The sequence below is a fragment of the Uloborus diversus genome, chromosome 1, assembly GCF_026930045.1.
Source record: "Uloborus diversus isolate 005 chromosome 1, Udiv.v.3.1, whole genome shotgun sequence".
Lineage (NCBI taxonomy): Eukaryota > Metazoa > Arthropoda > Arachnida > Araneae > Uloboridae > Uloborus > Uloborus diversus.
The window spans coordinates 114,268,044-114,288,621 of NC_072731.1; the positions used below are offsets into that span (position 1 = coordinate 114,268,044).

The 20,578-nt window shown below is 33.9% G+C and overlaps 1 protein-coding gene across 1 annotated transcript in view; it reads right to left on the reverse strand.

Annotated features, from left to right (window-relative positions):
* LOC129217346 (Na(+)/citrate cotransporter-like) overlaps nt 1-20,578 on the reverse strand; it is a 54,469-nt gene that overhangs the window by 13,437 nt on the left and 20,454 nt on the right. The window contains exons 3-8 of the mRNA XM_054851633.1: nt 12,334-12,449; nt 8,174-8,322; nt 7,185-7,263; nt 2,229-2,366; nt 1,241-1,360; nt 1,087-1,167 (exon numbers count right to left, since the gene is read on the reverse strand). Coding sequence (XP_054707608.1) covers nt 1,087-1,167; nt 1,241-1,360; nt 2,229-2,366; nt 7,185-7,263; nt 8,174-8,322; nt 12,334-12,449 — 683 coding nt within the window. The remainder of the gene's footprint in view (nt 1-1,086; nt 1,168-1,240; nt 1,361-2,228; nt 2,367-7,184; nt 7,264-8,173; nt 8,323-12,333; nt 12,450-20,578) is intronic.

The window sequence follows — 20,578 nt, forward strand, 5'->3', positions numbered from 1 at the left end:
ACTTTTAAAATTTTGGAAACGACCCCATTCTAGAGTTTGAATACGCCACCTCGATGTGATTTAAGAAGTTAGCCAAAAGTGGCGTTTGCAAATGATGTCACCTTTAAATAAGGCAGGGGGGGGGGGGTCGTGAAATTGCGACAGTTTGCAACAAGGGTGAGGGAGGAGGCAGCAAGAAGTGTGACATCACGCATAAGAATATGTTTATGAAAATTAGCTTGACACGCTACAAGGAAAGAGGAGAGGGTAGGTTTAGGTGTGACACTTTGTGACAGAGGGAGAGGGGAGGGGTCAAATTTGTTGAAAGTGGGAAGGACATCATACATGAACAGCCCTAAAGAGGTATAACATTTCACTTTTGCGCGGACAAGGCAGATGTCCTATTCGACAGGTCATATCCTACGATTTTGCAGGTTTTTTTTTACCTCTTTCAGCAGCCATTGGTCAGAGATTGCACTGGCTTCTATAGTCTATTTGGATAGCGAATTTTATTTTTTTTATCTTTTTTGTTTTCAAAGCAGCCGATAACTTAATAATAATAGGAAAATATTTTAGAATGATCGCCATGTACTAATATAAAGCTGATACCGAACCAGACAAGTTGGTTTCAAGAGGTAAAACACATAATAACGAGCTGGTTAAGATAAATCGTAGTGAAAAGAAAGTCGCCTCAAGATGATGACGTAACATCTAGCAATCGATTCAGCACGGAAGATTTGTGTTTTGACGGTAATGACCAGACTCATGTACCAAAGAATCTGGCAACAAAGAAATAAACAATAAAACAGAAGTGTTTTAAAGTTTGTAGGTGAGTTAATTTCGTTTTCATATGCTTCTTCGAAGACGATGTTGTTCGTCTCTGAAATACATGCATGAAAACCAGTTTTTTAACAGCAGTTTTACGTTTTGTTCATAAATATTTTTCAGTGAAGTGCGCGTCTCTCAAAATTAATTCATTTAGTGCTTGCTTTTACGTTTTCTAGGCGTTATATTAATTTTCTATCACACTTCACATACTTCTTTTTATGGCAATTAAATACCGAAAAAAGGTGGTTTTACAAAAGAGTCAAAGAATAAGAAATTTACCTCAAAGATCCTAAATCGGCATAGCGCTTCGAAATGATATCTTTTATACTGCTTTTGGATGCAATATTCTGCGATTGTTTTCTGAAATGACAAGAAAATTTAGACCACTTATTGTTGCAATTTCGCGGTGATATCAAATAAAATGTGAACTTACGAAAACCGGATATACACCAGCCAAATATACGTCCATCCGATCAGAACGCAGAGAACCATTCCCGGAATGTTATACATCATCCACGTAGCGAAATTTATTTCGTCACTATCCGGATGAAGTCTGAAATGAGTGAAAAACGAATTAATTAAAAAACGAATTAATTAATGAGGCCTCAAATCTAAACATCTTTGAAAGGGTCCGAAAAAAAAAAAAAAAACCTTCAGTTTGTTTCTGACAAATTGAAGTTTTCGCAACCAAGAATCGACCGAAACAAGAGTGGTGCCTTTGTTGAAAAATAGCAGGATCATTGTAGTTTATTACTTCATTAGGGCCACCAAGAGCCGAGACCTGTTCCTTTTTAATTTGGTCTCCAGGCCCTCCTGCCACTATAAAACATGTAAACCTTATACTACTCCAAGTCCGGCCCGGACTCTTAGTTTGCGACTAAGCTGACATGGTCTTTCGTCGGCCCTGTAGTTCACTAAGGTTAGTACTAAATGATTGTTTCCATTTTTCGTGTTGCTTAACAGAACTTACTTTTTGGATTGCCTGATAGGAATCTGTATCCTTTACAGAAATGTCTGTTAACAGAAAAGAATTATAGATGTCAAACTCGTTAAGATGTTGATTCAGATATAATCAAACCAGTGGTGTAGTCTTTGGGGGGGGGGGGGGGGGGGGGGGGGAAGGGGTGCAAACGTGGGGAAGGGGGACATTTAGAGATACGAGCAAGAGTTAATGAAATAAAAAAGTGGGGGGAGGGGATACCTGAGTTGAAATTTTTAAAAAATAGGAGGACGAAAGTTTAAAATTAAAAAGGTAATTCGCCGCCGTCCTGCATCTCCCCTCGACAACATCACTACTTCAAAGTGAATATTTTAACTGCAATGGAAGACTTCTCGACTTCTGCTGTTAATTTTTCTCTCGAAATCAAAGAATAAAACTGGACGCACGAAGATAAATATTACAAAAATTGAAGTATACATACTCTTCCATTAATCCTTTAAAGACTAGATTTGGCCCTGTACCGGTGAGAGTACCGGTTCCTCCTATATTAGCAGCGTAACAGACGCTCAAAAGCAGAGCTATCTTTATAGTTGAAATATCAGTGTCGTTTTTCTTCTCCCTAAATCGAGAAAACAAAACATTATTATTTCTCTGGTATAGAAATGGACGTGAAACAACGATTTTCAAAAATAAGACATGACTCAGGGTGCAATGGATGAATTGCTGGTCTTCTCAAAATTTTTAATCGACCCTGACGTTAAGATCAGTTGTCTACGTTATTAATTTACTATACCAGGCAAGCATTTAGAAGAGCCAATTGCCCCTCCCCAACTTCGAAAAATTAATGATTTTACATCAAAGTAACATGGTTTCTGCTATTCTCCGACAAAATTTTCTTTCAGTATACCCCCCTTTGCTCCTCCCTGGAAAAATCCGAAATGACGGATGTGTATCATACGTTAGGGAAGCTCTAATTTTCTAAAACGGTAACAAAAGAAAGATTGGCTGATAATTCTTAGTCATTAATATCAGTTGCTTCATCTAATTTAACTAATAGTTAATTTCGTGCCTAGGGCCGTTTACAACGACGTGGGGTTGATGGAAACGACTCTAATGAGCAATACGAGCAAGGCTGTGTGAGGGGGGGGGGCATAGTGCATCATTTATCTACCGGGAGAGCTAAAACTGCTATATAAATAGCCGATATATATATAGGGGCTATTGGTAGAGCTGTTTCGAAATTGCCGGCGCTATGCCCTTCGTTCCGTTACCAGCTTGAATTTGAAATTTCCAAGTTGTCAAGTATGAACTAAACTTGGCGAGTTATAAAACTTTTAGCTTGTGTGATACGCGATCACTGTTTACACACTTTTAATTAGCTATGTCGTCAAATTCAATGGTTCTCAACCGTTGAAGTTGCGAAAGTCTGTAAGAGTACGCGATGAACTACCAAAACATATGTAGAATCATAATGTAATGGTAATGCTGTAAGATAATTGCGGCGGAAATTTGAGTAGGGGAAACTACTGAGACTTGACTCAATTTTTGGTTTGCATTTCCCTTTTTTTTTTTGAAGAATAGTTAGAAAGAAATAAAAAATATTCCTAAATAGTTTGACATTTTACACATTATTGTGACTAAAAACAGTTGCATAATTCTAAGTAGAAATGGTGCAAAAAAGTATATTCATCAGGTCTGCAAAGGGTCAAATGTCTTTAGAGCTAACAGCTAGGGAGACGTGACCCCGTCATGAATGTAAGCAGAATCACAGATCAAAAACGCAGGTTTGATGGTGTTTTCTGTTTTAATCAGGGGCGGACTGGCCCGCCGGCCCGCGGGCCGATGCGCCCTTCCGCCTATGCACCCTCATGCATAAACATCTTTTTTATTTAAAAAAAAACTTTTTTTTATTTTTTGGTGCAACTTCCTTATGTGTACCAACGTTTTTTTCCTTTCTTTTTTCCTTTCTTTTTTTATTCTTTTTTTTCTCCCTCTTTTTTTTTGCATTTTTTTTTCTTTTTGCACTTTTTTTTTGTGCTCTTTGGAGTCCAAGGTTAGCACCCTCTTGTGAGACCCAGTCCGCCCCTGGTTTTAATAAGTGATACTTGAAGCTAATATACAAAATGTTCTCTTTTTTGTGTTAATAATATCTTTCAATGAAGACTATTGCCCTAAATATGAGTAAGGGGACCTAGGGCCCGTATAAAAAGTTAAATTTTGTATTTTTTGACTCATTATTATTCTCGCTTCAAGCTTTCAATATCTTATCTCTGCATCTGATTTTGAATATTTTTGCAATTTGAAGTATGCATCTAGGGTTAAAGGTTGCGAAAATAGAGGTCTTGTAGGTTAAAATGGAACACCCTGTATATTATAGTTATTCATTAAAATTATATATATATATATATATATATATATATATATATATATATATATATATATATATATATATATATATATATATATATATATATATATCTTATTATATAAAAATCTTCTGTGCGGACGTTCGTCACAATAAGGCTTTTAAACGGCTGGACCGATTTTGATCAAATTTTTTGTGTGTAATTAAGGGTTGGCAAGCATGGTTTTGAAGCGCGATGGATCGAATCGGAAACGTTTTGTTAATTAATTAATTAATTTAAACATTGGATGGTTATATCTCCCAAATGATTAATATTTATTTTATCCTATTGTTGAGCGAGAATTGAAATAAATATTTAATCCGTTGCCAAACGACAATAAGAAAGCCAGATCTGCTTTTTGTAATGAAATTTCCTACTGTGATATGTCAATTGAGAACAGATAAAACGTTGAGAGAGAGAGTAAAGGCTTCATTTCTTGAAAGCAACGATTTTAGGTCCTGTGATATATTTTAAAGTAAAGTACTGAAAGGTTCACGCAAAACGTGTGTTCTGTCGTCGTAGTTGTACCATGTGACCGGATCGGTGCTTCAGGTTTTCCTAACCAAATGATCAGAAATCAGAAAGTACCGTACCCAGCAACATTTGTTTCTTGACTCAAATCCATCTGAATTTTGGCACCAATGTCAAGAATACTTTAAGGATTATCAAACTAATCAGTACATTATTAAAGGAAAAGATGATCTAATTTAAAGACGAAACAAATTTTATTTTCGTCCGCATAAATTACAACAGGGTAGTTCTATGCACAAAAGATACGTGCAGTGGAAGATCTTTATCTTTGCTCGAAAGAACATAATAGGCAAGAAATTAAGTTTTAAAAGTTTTCGTTCAAAAGATCGGACCGCTAATCGGTCGGAGTTAGCGTCGCTCACTGATCGGCTGGATTACAGTAACGTGGTGGCTTGGCGACTTTGACTATACACAATAGAGTTGCGTGATCATTTGTATACATTTTAAAACTACTGTTAATGTAATTTATTGTATTTTTTTCCGCGAAATATTTCAAACTTCAAAGAATTGTTTTTTGTTTTTAAAGAGTGTTTAGTCATAATTGAAGAATTTGTGCATTTTACATCAGGATGCAGGGAAGGGGGCGGAGGGATGAGTGATTTTTGCTTATTCAGAGAACTGTTTTTACCTTTATCATTTTTTTTAAACGATACCCTTTCGATTGTTTTATTCTTTTTCATATGGGGGATGCTGCAGCGGGATTTTCCGTATGTTCTAGATGGGTAGTTAGTTTTTTACATTTAATACCTGAGGACGCTTTTTATCCTTTGAGTATGGCTGAAGGAGCAAATCATCAAGTATGGGAGAAAGAATATTATAGTTAATAAAACAACTGCTCAGTGGACATTAGATAAATCAAGTTGTAATAAATATACGCATTCTGACATCAAGCAGCTTAAAACATTTTCTTTTTACATATTTTTTTTTTCAACAAAACGGTTCAAACACTTGACAGTTTATTGAAATTTTTTAACTTTTCAATTTACAAAGTTTGAACAGAACAACGTCTGTCGGGTCCTCTAGTAAATATATATATATATATATATATATATATATAAATAAATAAATAAATAAATAAATAAATAAATAAATAAATAAATAAATATATATATATATATATATATATATATATATATATATATATATATATATATATATATATATATATATATATATATATATATATATATATATATATATATATATATATATATAAACAGGCCAGAATGACAATGTTTTATCCATTCAAAAATAAAAATTCATCAAAAAAACACCAAATTAAACAAAATTATCAAATTGGTCTTTGCGTCAAGTCTCCCTACTTAGCTTGGGTCAAAGCTCCCTAGTTAGCTTTCTTTTGTTTACCTTAAATTTTTAGCATCTTAGATTAAAGTTATATAAAACTACTGTACATCAATAGATAGTTAGAAAAGTAACTAAAGCATGCTTAGTTTTAAAATTCATTTCCCCCAAAACTGGAGGTTAAAATCTAAAAAATTCCAAAATCTTCAAACTTTACTTTTAAGATGCAGTATCATTTAACACTGAATTTCTTGAAAACCACTGACAATGACCTTCTGAAATGGGTTGTCCCTTCAAAATACGGTTGTGTGATTGGTCAACCAATAATATGACTAAAATTTTCCCTAAATATCCTTTTCATGGAAAATATCATCATGGGTCAAATCTCCCTATGGGACAAATCTCCTCAGTTCGTCGTATGATCCTATATGGATACCAAAGTACATTGGAATGTTTTTTTAAATAACTTCTGGACTGTTATTGACAAATAAATTCAAAAAAACTATAGCAAACATTGATGTGAAGTACGTTCTGCGGTTGAGACCACTTAATTCTGCGAGATTGTGTTAAAAAGTTTTATTTATGTGAAGAACAAGTTTAGGAAGAAGTTTAATATTGAGAATGGAGTTTATATACTGCTATATTTCACCATTGCAGAGGTCAAATGGTCATGAACTTTGTAAACAAAAATGCAGCCAAGCTGTTCTCACTATTTCTTTTCCTGATGTTAAATGCAAAAAAAAATTTCGTCGTAAAATGTCCATGAAAGCAAAATTTCTTGTTTTTGATCCAAATTACTACATATTCGCAATTAAACTTTAACAGTAAAAGTAATGTATTCTTGTTGGAGGTACGCATACTCGAAAATTCACTAAACGGGGTACGTGAACTGAATAAGTTTTAGAACCCCCGCGTTGGGCTCATTTCGTTGATAATGTGCTACAACATCGAAATTTATGATGTAAACGTTTGACGAAGTATTCGTCACAAAACCCACGTTTGTTTTGTAATCAACACTTATATATTATTCAAGCTTTAATATTAGTCAAGATTATGAATTTCGTTGACTACCACAAAATTTCGTTGGTTGGTCACAAAACCAACGTTGGTTTTGCGGCCATGCGCTAATTGATGGCGTTATTTATGTATAATTGCAGAAAATTATTAACTGCTAAAGAAAAATACAAGCAAGTACGTACTGTTCTAAGGATGTTTTTGTAAGAAAGTTATCGTCTTCTGGTTCTTCCACTTGTTTGCTTTCGGTAAGAGAAATTTTGTCTGAAAAACATTTTTTTTATTTTCTATTATTTTTTGAATGTTAAAAAAAGAATAAGAGCTATATTTTTGTTCTTAAAAAATATTTAATTTTGGTCTAATAACATATCTTCAATTGTAAATAATTATTTCAAAAACGTGAGTTTTTTTAATTCAAAGGTAAGATATTCGGTTACTTAGTGCTTTAAGCATTTCTAAAATCTGTTCATGTCTAAAAGTATCCTCATACTATTGTATCCGATCAGCCAATTCACTGATCAAGTAACGCTGATGGCAACAACAATGAAACTCGCGCCATAGCATGATAATTTGACAATATTTTCTGGCAATGTTTGACATGCAAGTATTTGCTTTATTTTGACAAGGCTGAACTGGATCCGGTAATTTAACTGTTTTACTGGTAAAACGGTAATTTCGGGAGAGTGAAAAAGCGAAAATGTGGTCAACATTTAACGCTGTCTGCTAACACCACGCTAGAGCGGTGTTATATCTACTGGAGCTTAGGGTTAATCCACTGGAGTTAGGGTTAAAATTTCAACTATCAAAATATCATCAAACAGGCAATTGCTTCGTTCAAATGTAGAAGCATACCTTGACGGGCGATTTTCTAGTTCGACTTCATAGTTGTTTAATGTTTATTGTTTGAGTTAATATGATTCTTTTCTGCTTTACATTATGTAAATATATGGATACTGATCTTTATTACGTTAATGTTTGCAATTACACAATGCAACAATGAATGGTGAGCCAGCAACGTTAATTCAGCCTTCTCATCGTTGTTTTTCAGCTTTCTATTAAAATATATTTTGATTCATAAATATGTGTCATAAATGTAAATCAAATGCTTGTTATAAGAGTTATAAAAAATCAGCAAGTTCTACTGTTGAAGGATAGAAATTGCATAGCCACGTGCCTTTGTTGTCATCAAGAGCTAAGTTGTCGCTCTTGAGAGCAATTTTCCCGATAACCGCTTCAATGATCGGTACCATCATCGCTGTTGTTGCCGTGTTGCTAATCCACATCGACAGGAACATAGTTGTCAACATGAACCCGAACATCAGCCTGTAAGTAGAAAGATAAATTGATCGCATGTTCGAATTTGTGCTCACGCATTGTATAGGTAACTCGAATTACAGGGTGGTTCAAAAAGAGGGGTGATGTTTCCAACGTATTTTTCCCCAAAGTAAAAATGGTAAATTTTTTTTTTTTTTAAATAAACTTAAATCACTCTTAGGATGTTTTCCTCCCTTCTCCTGACGCCAGAGCAATACCACAACTGTATTCAAACAGACGCCATGCACGTTGTAGCGTGTCCACTGTCGCAGAATTAGGGGCGCCCCGAGCTTAGATTTTTGGGAAGGCGGAAATTCTCAATTTGATGAAAGGGGATCCATATTTCGCCGAATGATTGCAATTTTGCCGAACCGTCGGACAACATTTTCGGAACAAGGACATTTTTGGGAGGTCACAGTATTTTTTGGTCCGGCAATATTAGCAGGTAAGAAGGGACAAAGTTTTCTTCAACTTTTTATAGTATAACCCCCCTCCCCCCCCCAAAAAAAAATTGAAAGCATCGGGAAATAATGGGAGTGTTTGTCTACCGGGACGTCGACGGGATATCTCGAGAGATCCTCTGCGTCATGACAACCGGCATGACTAAAACACTGAAATCAAAGTCAAGTGGATTCCGGCGTGGTCATTCACGACGTCAATTTAGCTCGGGCGCGCATGCGCAAAAGAATCAAGTTTTCGCCTCGGTTAAGTGCAGGTCCAACTCCACCGCATCGGTATAGCTGCTGATGACGTGTGCCCTCTTTACCGGATGTCCAGGGTGGACAGAGAACACTTACTAAGGCAAAGTTGTCCAAAATAGGGACGCTTATGCTTCTTTCGTTATAAAAAAATTACTTATTTTCAAACACAGTAAAACCTGTGAAGTTGACCTCCTTGTAAGTAGACCACCTGTCTATGATGACCGCTTTTTTCAGACACGGTATTAGCCTTATATCGTATAAATCAACCTCCGTAAATTGACCACCTGTTTAAGTTAACCATTAAAGAAGTGCACCGCAAATGGTCAATTTACACAGATTTCACTGTAATAGAGATTTACTGCTTAAAAGCTTAGACATGTCTAATACTACCAAAAATTACGTTGAGCATTGACAAAAATTTAATTATTTTTATAATAAAGATTAAACATTAAAAAGTGCACAAGTCCCCGTTTTGAAAGACTATTCAGCTAAAATGGGGCTACCATAAAAAACAGTGCAAAATTTGATTTTTAAATTTTTTTAACCGTGTAATTAATTTTAAAACACAAATTAACCTTTCGAGGTTTTCTTTACAAAAACTTTGCCATATAAATGAAAATACAGTAGGGTACATGCAAAGAGATCTTCATATTAGATCTAGATAGTCTGTGATATAGATCATTAAAAATATTTTTATAACAATAATCCTAAATAAATGTCATTAATAATACTATTTGACTCGTAATAGACTAGTAAAATTTGACCTTTCTAGCGGAGAGTTGTGCCAATTTTTCAGAAATCACATTCAAAAGCGCCGTCTTCTTCTTCAGCATTCGAACACGTTTCATGGACCCAACCTAAACACCTTGAACATTGGATCCAGCCCTCTTTTCCTTTAGAATCTGAGTACAGTTCGTTACAAAAAATGCAAGCCTCCCCAGAACTATCATCTTCTTCAAAGGAAGAAGAACACTCAGGCTTTTTTCCAACTTTATTTTTCTTTGACCCTACATCATTATTTTGTTCCCTTCTTTTTCTCTGTTCAGTCTTGTTCTTATTGTCAATCATTTGAGATTGATCTCTAAATAATTTCTTTTTTCTTCATAATCCTTTTCTTTTCCTGTGGTGGAGGCATGAGATTACTTGGTGAAACACTAAAGGATGTCGAAGGTTTATCACTAGAAGTTCCAGGCGTCTGAACTGTTTGTTGTGGCTCAAACACTGTAGCTTTGTCAGTAGCAACACCAGAAGAAGAGACTGAGTGTTGAACAAGAGGCACTATAGGTAAATCTTTGGTATACCTATATACTGTACATGCTTCACCAGTATCTCCAAAAATAGATACTGTCTGTTGGAACCGTAGAAGAGCCCATAGTTATTTCATTAGCAGGTACTATCTGTTGAGGGTTACAGACAAAAGATCTATCTGTGGTCTCAGCTGGTGCAAATAGGTGATCAGGGAACGAATAAATGGAAAAATACCGTTTTTTTCAAAACCTTTTATAGCAGTTTGTACTAATGCTGCTCTTTGAAACGCAGCACTGTATAGTTTTCCAACTTGTGCAATGGTTACTACACGGCCAGGGTGGTTAATTAACCACCTCCTTACTTCCTGTTCGTAATATGTGCTTAGTGGGCCCATAAATGTGACGTCAAGTGGCTGGAGTCGGTGGGTCGTGTGAGGAGGAAAGCATAGTAAAATAACGTTTTTTTTCTCGTGCAAGATTAATAATTAGCTCTATGCTTTTTGCATGTGACCTATGCCCATCTAGGATCAGAAGAACAGGTTTTTCAGATGTTGGATTGGAAAACTCTGCAAAGTGAGTGAAAAAAAAACAGGAAACTCTCTTTTGTAATCCATCCGCTTTCATGAAAGTAAGAAAACGATCCTGGAAGAGTATCGTCCATTAGAGCTGGATTCTCCCTTTTCCTTGGAAAGACAAACATGGTTGGCATAAAGTTTCCTGCAGCACTCATACAGGTTTCTGCTGTTATAAGTGTTTCTCTTTCCGCCGAACTCGCAAAGAAATCCTTTGATTTCGTCTAAGAAATCCGTAGAGCCGGTCCTTTCCAGTGACTTTCTTATCCCTGTCGAAGCTATTTTCAATGCCATTTACTTCGGCCAGTTCATGTGCTAGGTGTCTCAAATCAGTCATTCTCAATCCAAAGAGCCTTTCTTCTCCATTTGTAATATATATTTAACCAGTTCTTCTTGCTCATTTGAAAAAACACTCTTATATCTACCAAGTCCATTTTCAGCAGCACTTCCTGACAACAAACCTTTTTCCCGAGTATTTTTCACACGTCTCTCAAGCGTTGTTTGCGGTACACATTGAAATTTGCAGAAGCACGCCTGTATCCCATTTTTCCATCAAGAACCGCCTGAAAAGTTTCAATCATGCTCTCGTTAGACCAGCTTTGTCTGTCTGTCTTTCTTTTGTAGCGCACCATATCATGGTCTGAAAATAAACAGGCTGGTCGGTTTGTTTTCCGCAGAAAGACCACTAAAAATTAAGCCTACTCGAGCCCTACACCCAAAACGGCATGTAGCCTACCTAGTCTGTCAAAATGTTTGAGCTTTGTTTATACTTTAACACACCTAAAAATAAAGTTAAATGAGACAATAATCTAAAAACGTTTCTACAATATCATGAATATAAAGTAAGTCTGTCATATTGTGTTTCTGAGTGTCAAATAAATTTGTAACTACTCCCTCCCTTCAACAAAAGGTAGAAAACTCAAAAATACCATTAAAAATTTCCCGAAAAATACAAATAAATTTGCTGCGTAAAAGAGTTACATTCATACTTTTTGTCGTCCAAAATGGGGACGTCCCCATTTTGAGCTACCTGAAATGTCCCCGTTTTGCCCGACAATGCAACTGTACAAAACACATGGATTAAAACAGATTTGAGGTTGAGTAACCATTCAAATAAAATATGTAAAATAATGTTGAACACACAATGGATGTAGTAGTATGCTTACCTAGTTTAGTTTTACAACCAATTTTGCTCTAAATGAAATGAAAATACAGTTATAAATCGTAAAATATAAACACAAAAATTTCAACTTCACTTAAATCAACACTGTTTGTCCGTATCACAACGACAACGAACTCAGAATGCCGTAATGGCTTCCAGGTTCAACAGTATACATATCATTGGCGCTGTAGGCAGCGCCTTTCAACTAAAACCACAACCTCCCCATTTGATCCGACGTCCCCGTTTTGGACAACTTCCCCTAGCTGCTGACCAGAACTACCCTTGTTGACTGCTTATTAGATTGGTTGAAGGAAACAATCAACAATTGTAAAACATACCATTTTAGTTCAGTTCCAATCATCAGCAGTACTTTTAATGCTATTCTTTCATGTAGCCTGCAATCTTCAACTGCGATTGCAACTATCAGTCCTCCAATAAACATCATAAAAGGTTCCTAAAGGAAAAATAATAAGCTTTTGAATTTACTTAATAGTAAGGAGAGAAAGGTATATTAAAGTGGAAAGTTATAAACGATTGAAATGGAGTTATTAATGGAAGAGATTATCAGGTTACAACTTAAAATTAAAAAAAATATCCATAACTTTATATTCGATGCGCCGATTCTTCTTATTCGTTTTTAATCGTCAGAAAAAAATCCCGAAAGTATCTTCTTGTAACCGTATTGATTCACTGGAAAATCATTTATGAGGGGAAAATCTATAACGTTTTCGTAATTTTCCAAAGTAAACCAAGAGCAGTGGTTCTCAACCCTTTCACCTCTGAGGATCACTTGGTACCCTTACGAACCCTACACGGACTACATACGATAGAAGTAAAATTTTCACAACAATTATACAAGGTGAAATGAGATGAACCCAAGAGCTCTCTTCAACAAATATAATTACAACAATGAAACTTATATATAACTCAAATGTTTAAACCCACATAATTTAAATTCAAATTAATGGTCTTTCTATCTGAACAAATAATGATGCCCGTAATAACTCATTAGTTTAATTTAATTTTAAATCCTAATATATATATAGTTAGAAAATCGCTCATCAAGGTATGACGGGTGAAAATTGCTTCTGCATTTGAACGGAGCCACTGCCTCTTTGGTGATATTTTCGTAGTTGAAATTGTAACCGTAACTCCAGTAGGTAGCGTTCATTGCTAACCATTTTTTTTCGTTTCTTCATTCTCCTGAGATGATACAGTCTTACCGGTAAAAGTTAAGTTACCGGATCCAGTTCAGCCTTGTAACGATAAAACCTTTCCCTGCATGTTAAACATTACCAACACACAAATGCAAATCAAATTATCTTGCCGGGACGCGAGTTTCATTATTGAATCACGCGGGTTACTCGATCATCGGCTATTATTTATATGAGGGTAGCCAATGATCGAGTAACCCGCGAGTTTCAACAATGAAACTCGCGCCACGGCATGATAATTTGATAATATTTTTTTGTAATGTTTAACATGCAGGGAAAGACGTTATTGTGATCATTTTAGGGGAATAAAGAAATGGAACAATAGTCAACAATGAACGCTATCTACTGGAGTTTAGGGTTAGTCCAATAGAGTTAGAGTTAAAATATCAATTATCGGAATATCACCAAACAGGCAATCGCTTCGTTCAAATATGGAAGAGTAGAAGCAATTTTCACCCGTCATATACCTTGAAGAGCGACTTTCTAGTTTCAAAATAAAAACTTGAATTAGTTGAAATTGAAGCAAAATATTATAACCTGTAGTCATAGGATTAAAATGTACCGACTATGGGCAAATTTTCACTTCAATGTTTTCTTTGATTTTGTATTTCATTTGTGAAAGGTTTTCAACATTCAGCTCTACGCCATGTCAACGCCAGTCTCATTGGAGCGTTCAAGTTTAATGGACAGTTTCGATTATTTTTGAATGACAATATTCAGAATACTGTCTGACAAAGATAAATTGAATGAAATGAACGAAGGGGTTTTAGTTAAGGCTGTGGAGTCGGAGTTGGGAGATGAATTTTTATAATTTCAAGATTCGGAGTTGGTCATCAAAAAATAAAGAGGAACTAAAAAGTAAAACATAATTGGTCATACTTACGTACGATTTCCTATCCAAACTAATAAATCAAATTTATTTTACAATTCCGGTACAAAAATCAACTAAACTGAACACCCAATTGTTAAATAAGCACTGATTTTAATTACTATACTATGAATTATTTTAATACCTAACTAATTTATACGATCTCTTAATTTTTAATAACCATTTGAAGTCGGGGCCTCCTATAAACTACTACTTAACGTAACTGAGTAGGTTTAGTTTTAAAAATTAATTTCGCGTTTAGTTAAATTAGTCTTCAACTCAGGATTCAGTGGGTTGTGAGTTACGTTAGGTAGACATGACAGAGGCCTTCCTCTGTACATGACAGAGGCCTTCCTCTGTACATGACAGAGAGGCTTTCCTTACGTATATCTCGAGTAAGAACGCGTCGAGTACAAGAGTCCAAAAGCAGCTACGATGAGCACAGTAGAGAAAGAAATACACACAGCACGGCGCGTCTCGGAGACTTCAGAAGACTGTGAAGAAAGGCTTTTTCAAATGCGCAATTATTCACAAAGAAAATTGTTTTCAGCATCAGTTCGATTTTATCAAAGTATGTTTCCAAAAGCAAATGCACAAGACACTAAAAAAAACAACAGAAATCGCTTTAATTTTGCCCATAAAATTTGAAAAATTTTCTTGATTTTTTAAGGGTTCCAACTTCAGATGCTGACCTGATGACCATAGGATCACCTGGGTAGTGTACCTTTTCAAACAAAAAGAAAAAGAATTTTCGAAATTGGTTTGTTCGTGTTTGAGTTATAGGGGGACACACATAAAAAAGTCCAACGAATTGAGAACGTCTTTTTTGAAGTCGGTAAAAAAAAAAAGAACTCTAATGCGCATAACATTTTATACGATTGGCACTAAAAACTTTAAATGTTAATGGTTTCCCAAACTAATTTACATTTCACAATAATACGTGTCACGTAACTCGTAATAAAAGTCACTTTTCTCTTTACTTGGCTCCTTTATAGATAGATAAACACCACGCTAGAAACACAGTATCTACTGTGATGTTGTACGTATGAAGAGATCAAAATACTACTAGAGCAATGATACTAAATGAATTTCCAGTTTGCTTCAGAGAAATTTTTATTCAAAATTTGTGATATGACTACTAATGATTAATACAGGGGCGATATTTAAATAACACCCCTCCCCCAAAGACCGTTGAAGACTCCATCAAAGCAAGAACCCCCTAAAGAAGGAGAATATCCCTCAAACAGGGCCGTCGATAGGACTTATGGGCCCCTATGCAATTTTCTTCAGGGCCGCTAACTTTTTACTTTTACTTTACCTCCTCTTTGTAGGCTCCGTTTTCACATAAATATCCTAAATATTGTCAGTGAATCTACTGAAAAGGTTTTTTTTTACTGAAAGTATTTTTCTCAATGAAAATTGATTTACGATGTTTCTTAATCCAAACTTTGAAATAATTTTTAAAAGAGACTTTTGTATACCGGGCAGCATATAAGCTACCTTTACTCCTGTTCGGGCATAGGGACATTTCTAGCCCACTGATTGGTTGTTCTGGATGTCAATCAAAGTTCCGACACCATTGTACTCTTATTCAATCTCAAACACTATATTTCTAGCTTAAACTACCCACTGAATAGAATTTGTGTCTAAGAATAAGATCTGTAAGTGAAAATTCAATGTAGTTAACGAAAATATCTTTGTTATTCCCAAGAAATTCAATCTCTTATGACACAAATTATAATGTTCAATTTAACAACGATTTTACAAGCAAATACTGGTGGCGCCAACTCTTAGAGAATACGAAAAACATCACATTTAAGGATGTTATTTGAATTTTAATGAGAATATATTTTTTACGATGTGTCAGTGTAAATTACTTTGTAACTTACTAAGTAAACTATTCATATATTTTTTTCATTCTGGATAATATTCAATTTTATTCTTAAAAATAAGTAGTTTCAAGATATTTCATTGTAATGAAATCATTGACAGTAAAAACAACAAATATTTAATAACTGTCGACGTAAGTCCTTACTTGTTGATTGCTTACGTAATGTAAAATAAGTAATTTAAAATGTTTTCATTTTAATTCTTACAATTTTCACAATCATACAAATCAGTCTCAAATTACTGCATATCATTATAATTGAAAACCCTGCTGTTAACGAGAAGATTTCTTACATAAAAAAAACCTACAGATTTTTAAATTTCTGCATATTCTGTCAGCGTATTTTGTGTCATTAATACATATTTTGGTAAAATTAAAAAAGAAAATTTACACATATTTTTAAACTACATCCGGTTGGCATTTGATCCATATATAATTTGCGATAAGAATAATCAACTTAATTACCCGATACATAATTCAAACAAAAAACCCCATGAATTTCTGGTCCTAAAAAACCACGTTATTTTTTTTTCATTTCATTCAAATATCGATGTAAAAAATTATTTTATGTAGTTAACAGTTCAGTAGCTTTTTTAGTTTATTTTAAATTCGTCTTAAAAACTGAGGACAAACGAATCTTTCTCAGTAAAAATTGAACCTTTTAAATTCTTTTTTTACATCATCCTGCTAATTACAAGCCCATTTTCTGGGACCTTCGAAATTACGATCATCACTGCGTAATAGTATTTCATGACTCTTAACTTTAGTTGAAAATGAAAAAGGAAGCTTTTCTTTTTAAAAGTCACACATGTTAACTGTTTTCCTATTAGTTGTTGAATCAATGTTTAGTACGCATCAATGTAAAATAGTTCGTAGCTTACGCAGATAATTTTGAATTCCCTTTCGTGTTCTTCATAATATTTAAATTTTTATTATAAGAAGTTATTAATTTTATATCTTTGTAATGAAATAGTTGATATTTAAATTTAAAGCCTGTTATTCAAACTGTGAATATTTCATAACTACTGACTTTATCCTTTAGCTACCTTAGCGATTCCTTACGTAGATAAACTCAGTAATTCAAAGTGTTCTCATTTTAATTCATACACAAAAATGTAATATTAATACACATTAATTTCAATTCCTTCATTTTCATTTATTCAAATTATTACTTACGATAATTTGAAAGGAATCTCTACTTGTTAAGGAAAGTGTTTAAATGTAAAAAAGAAGTAGTCAACACATTTTTAAACTTCTGTACTTATTTATTTCATTAACAAATTTTAGTTCATTAACAACTATTTTGTAAAAACAAAATTTTGTAACTTTCCGGACGTTTGAAAATTTTATCGAGTTTATTTTAGACGAAAATGTCTCTTCTGATTTTAATGAATTGCATTCTTCATAAGACCAAATTAATAATTGGCATGTTATTTTATGAAAAAAAAAACCTACATGGTGGCCTCTTTTTTAATTAATGCAAAAACAGTTATGTCTGAATTCAAAAATAAAAGTTTTCATTTTTATTTATCAATGAAGTTATAAGTCATGAAATACTATTACACAGTAGTGATGATCGTAATTTCGAAGATTGTAGGAAATGAGTTTTGGAATCAGGAGGTTGGTGTACCGAAAATGAAAAGAAACTCTTGATCGTCAAAATTTTTCTAATTTCGTTTGTTCTCAGTTTTGAAGAAAAAGTTAAAATAAACTATTCAAAGCGATTAAACGATTTAAACTACATAAATAATTTTTCACATGGACATATGAATGAAATAAAAAAATTATACGTGGTTTTCGAAACCAGGGTTTCATGCTTTTTTCTTCTTTGCTCGAATTATGTCGGATAAGTTCATTATTCTGACCGCAAGTTATAGATTGATCAAAAACCAACCGCATATAACTTAAATATATCAGTGAAACTAAAAATTTTGATTTCACCAAAATGTGCATTGATGACCCAAAATATGCCGACAGAATAAGTACAGAAATTTAAAAAAAATGTCATCTTTTTATGAATTATTTTTTTAACTAAAAATCTTTTCGTTACCTGCAAGGTTTTCTCTCTAATTATAATAATAACCAGTAATTTCAGACTCATTTATGTGATTTTAAAGATTGTAAGAATGAAAATGAAAATTTTTTAAATAACCTCCTCTACGTAAGCAATCACCAAGTGAGGGCTAAAGTCAGTAATTATAAAATATTGGCTTTTTTAACTGGCAGTGATTTTATCACATAGAAATATCTAAAAATTACTTGTTTTCAATTAAAAAAAAAAAACAAGTATATTATGAACCATGTGAAAAAAATTGAAGATTTACAGAGTAAGTTACCACGCAATTTACACTGAGACATGTTTAAAAATATATTCTCATTAAAATTCAAATAACATCCTTAAATGTGATGTTTTTCGTATTCTCTAAGAGATTGCGCCACCTGTATTTGCTTGCAAAATCGTTGTTAAATTGAACACTATAATTTGTGTGATAAAAAGTTGAATTTCTTGGGAAAAACATGATTGTGAAAATTGTAAGAATTAAAATGGAAACATTTTAAATTACTTATTTTACATTACGTAAGCAATCAACAAGTAAGGACTTACGTCGACAATTATTAAATATTTGTTGTTTTTACTGTCAATGATTTCATTACAAAGAAATATCTTGAAACTACTTATTTTTAAGAATAAAATTGAATATTATCCAGAATGAAAAAAATATATGAATAGTTTACTTAGTAAGTTACAAAGTAATTTACACTGACACATCGTAAAAAATATATTCTCATTAAAATTCAAATAACATCCTTAAATGTGATGTTTTTCGTATTCTCTAAGAGTTGGCGCCACCAGTATTTGCTTGTAAAATCGTTGTTAAATTGAACATTATAATTTGTGTCATAAGAGATTGAATTTCTTGGGAATAACAAAGATATTTTCGTTAGCTAAATTGAATTTTCAGTTACAGATCTTGTTCTTAGACACAAATTCTATTCAGTGGACAGTTTAAGCTGGAAATATAGTGTTTGAGACTGAATAAGAGTACAATGGCGTCGAAACTTTGATTGACATCCAGAACTACCAATCAGTGGGCTAGAAATGTCCCTATGCCCGAACAGGATTAAAGGTAGCTTATCTGCTACCGGGCAGGGTTTAGACTTAACGGGGTCCTACGTTATTTCAGTTATGGGGACCCTTCTTGTAGCTCGGACGACTTTACGTCAACACCAAAATACGTCATTTTTTAAGTTTTTGTCCCCCCACTATATGTTTTTTCGTCCATGTGTATGTTAAAAAAATCCGCTGTCTATTTCTTTAGTTTAACCTTTTAGAAGGAGGGGTATCAAGAGAGTGATGCAGGAATCTTCTTTGAGTTCAGGGTAGAATAATTCCATTTTTAGGGGGTCCGAGGATTTTTCCCCGGGAAAATCTTTGAAAAACACATTAAAAACTTCTGCAATTTGAGGCTTTATACGGGGTGATTGGATATTGTAAATACAAAAACATCAAGAAAAAATAGTATAACAAAAACTTTTTTAAACTTTCACTCTTTTGCAAATGAAGGCAGTGCAAAATAAAAACTGCTCTTGGTTCGATAAGTTGCTGATATTAATCGACAGTGAGAAAGAGATGAATTGGGTGCCCCCAAAGAAGCGGGGGACCTATATATGCTAAGTTTATGGGTAAATCCAGCACTGATTCTAATCAATACAGTGACATATGAGTTCCCCTTTTAGACATGTAAGGACGTTCTATACACTTTTATGAGGAATGCTTCTTTCAAAATGCTCCCCATTGGGCGACCGTTTTTACTCTAGAAACAACACCAGAATTAGTTTTCGTTTGTATCACGTAATTTAAAACTCAAAGCAATGCATATTTTGAAATTTTTTCTTCGAACTGCTCCGCCTATGTTTTGAGTTTCGAACGCTGAAAATACAAGCGCTTATTTTTAGTCTTTTTTATTTTTTTTTATTTTTTTGCCTCTTGTTCATTTTACTAAAGTTCTGCTTAGCTTTCAAAAAGAAACGTTTTTTTAGCCTTTGAATTCACGCAAAGAAAAAAAAATCTTATTCATTTTTGGTTGATGGAGTCGATAGGGGATTATGAAGAAGGACAAATTGAATTCTCACTTCGAACTTGATCACTTTCACTTACCTCACTTCTGTGGAAACTGTAGGAAAAAGAGTTCCTTCAAACTAAAAAATTTTCTAAAAAATAGGGAGCTGGAAATTATTTTCCTTTTCTTAGACCCGCTTCGCGGACCCCTCAATCTCTCACGGGCCCCTACGCAATGCATAGGCTTGCCCCCCCCTTCTCGACGGCCCTTCCCTCAAAACACCCTCCTCCCCAGCCTCTAAGTAGACACCCCTGATTAATATTAATGTTTTATGGTACTTTCTTTAGCATTGAGTAAACAAAGTACCTTTGTTTTATGGGGCACTTTCTTTAATAATTGTTTTCATATTTACTCATTTAATAAGGGAATTAAATGAGATTTACTGTTTTTTTCCATAACTCTTTTCTAAAGAACAAATATGGTGAAGCAAAGGTTTGGGACCTCAGTTAGACTACCGGTATCCATTAAACAAAAAAAACCCAAAAAAATCGT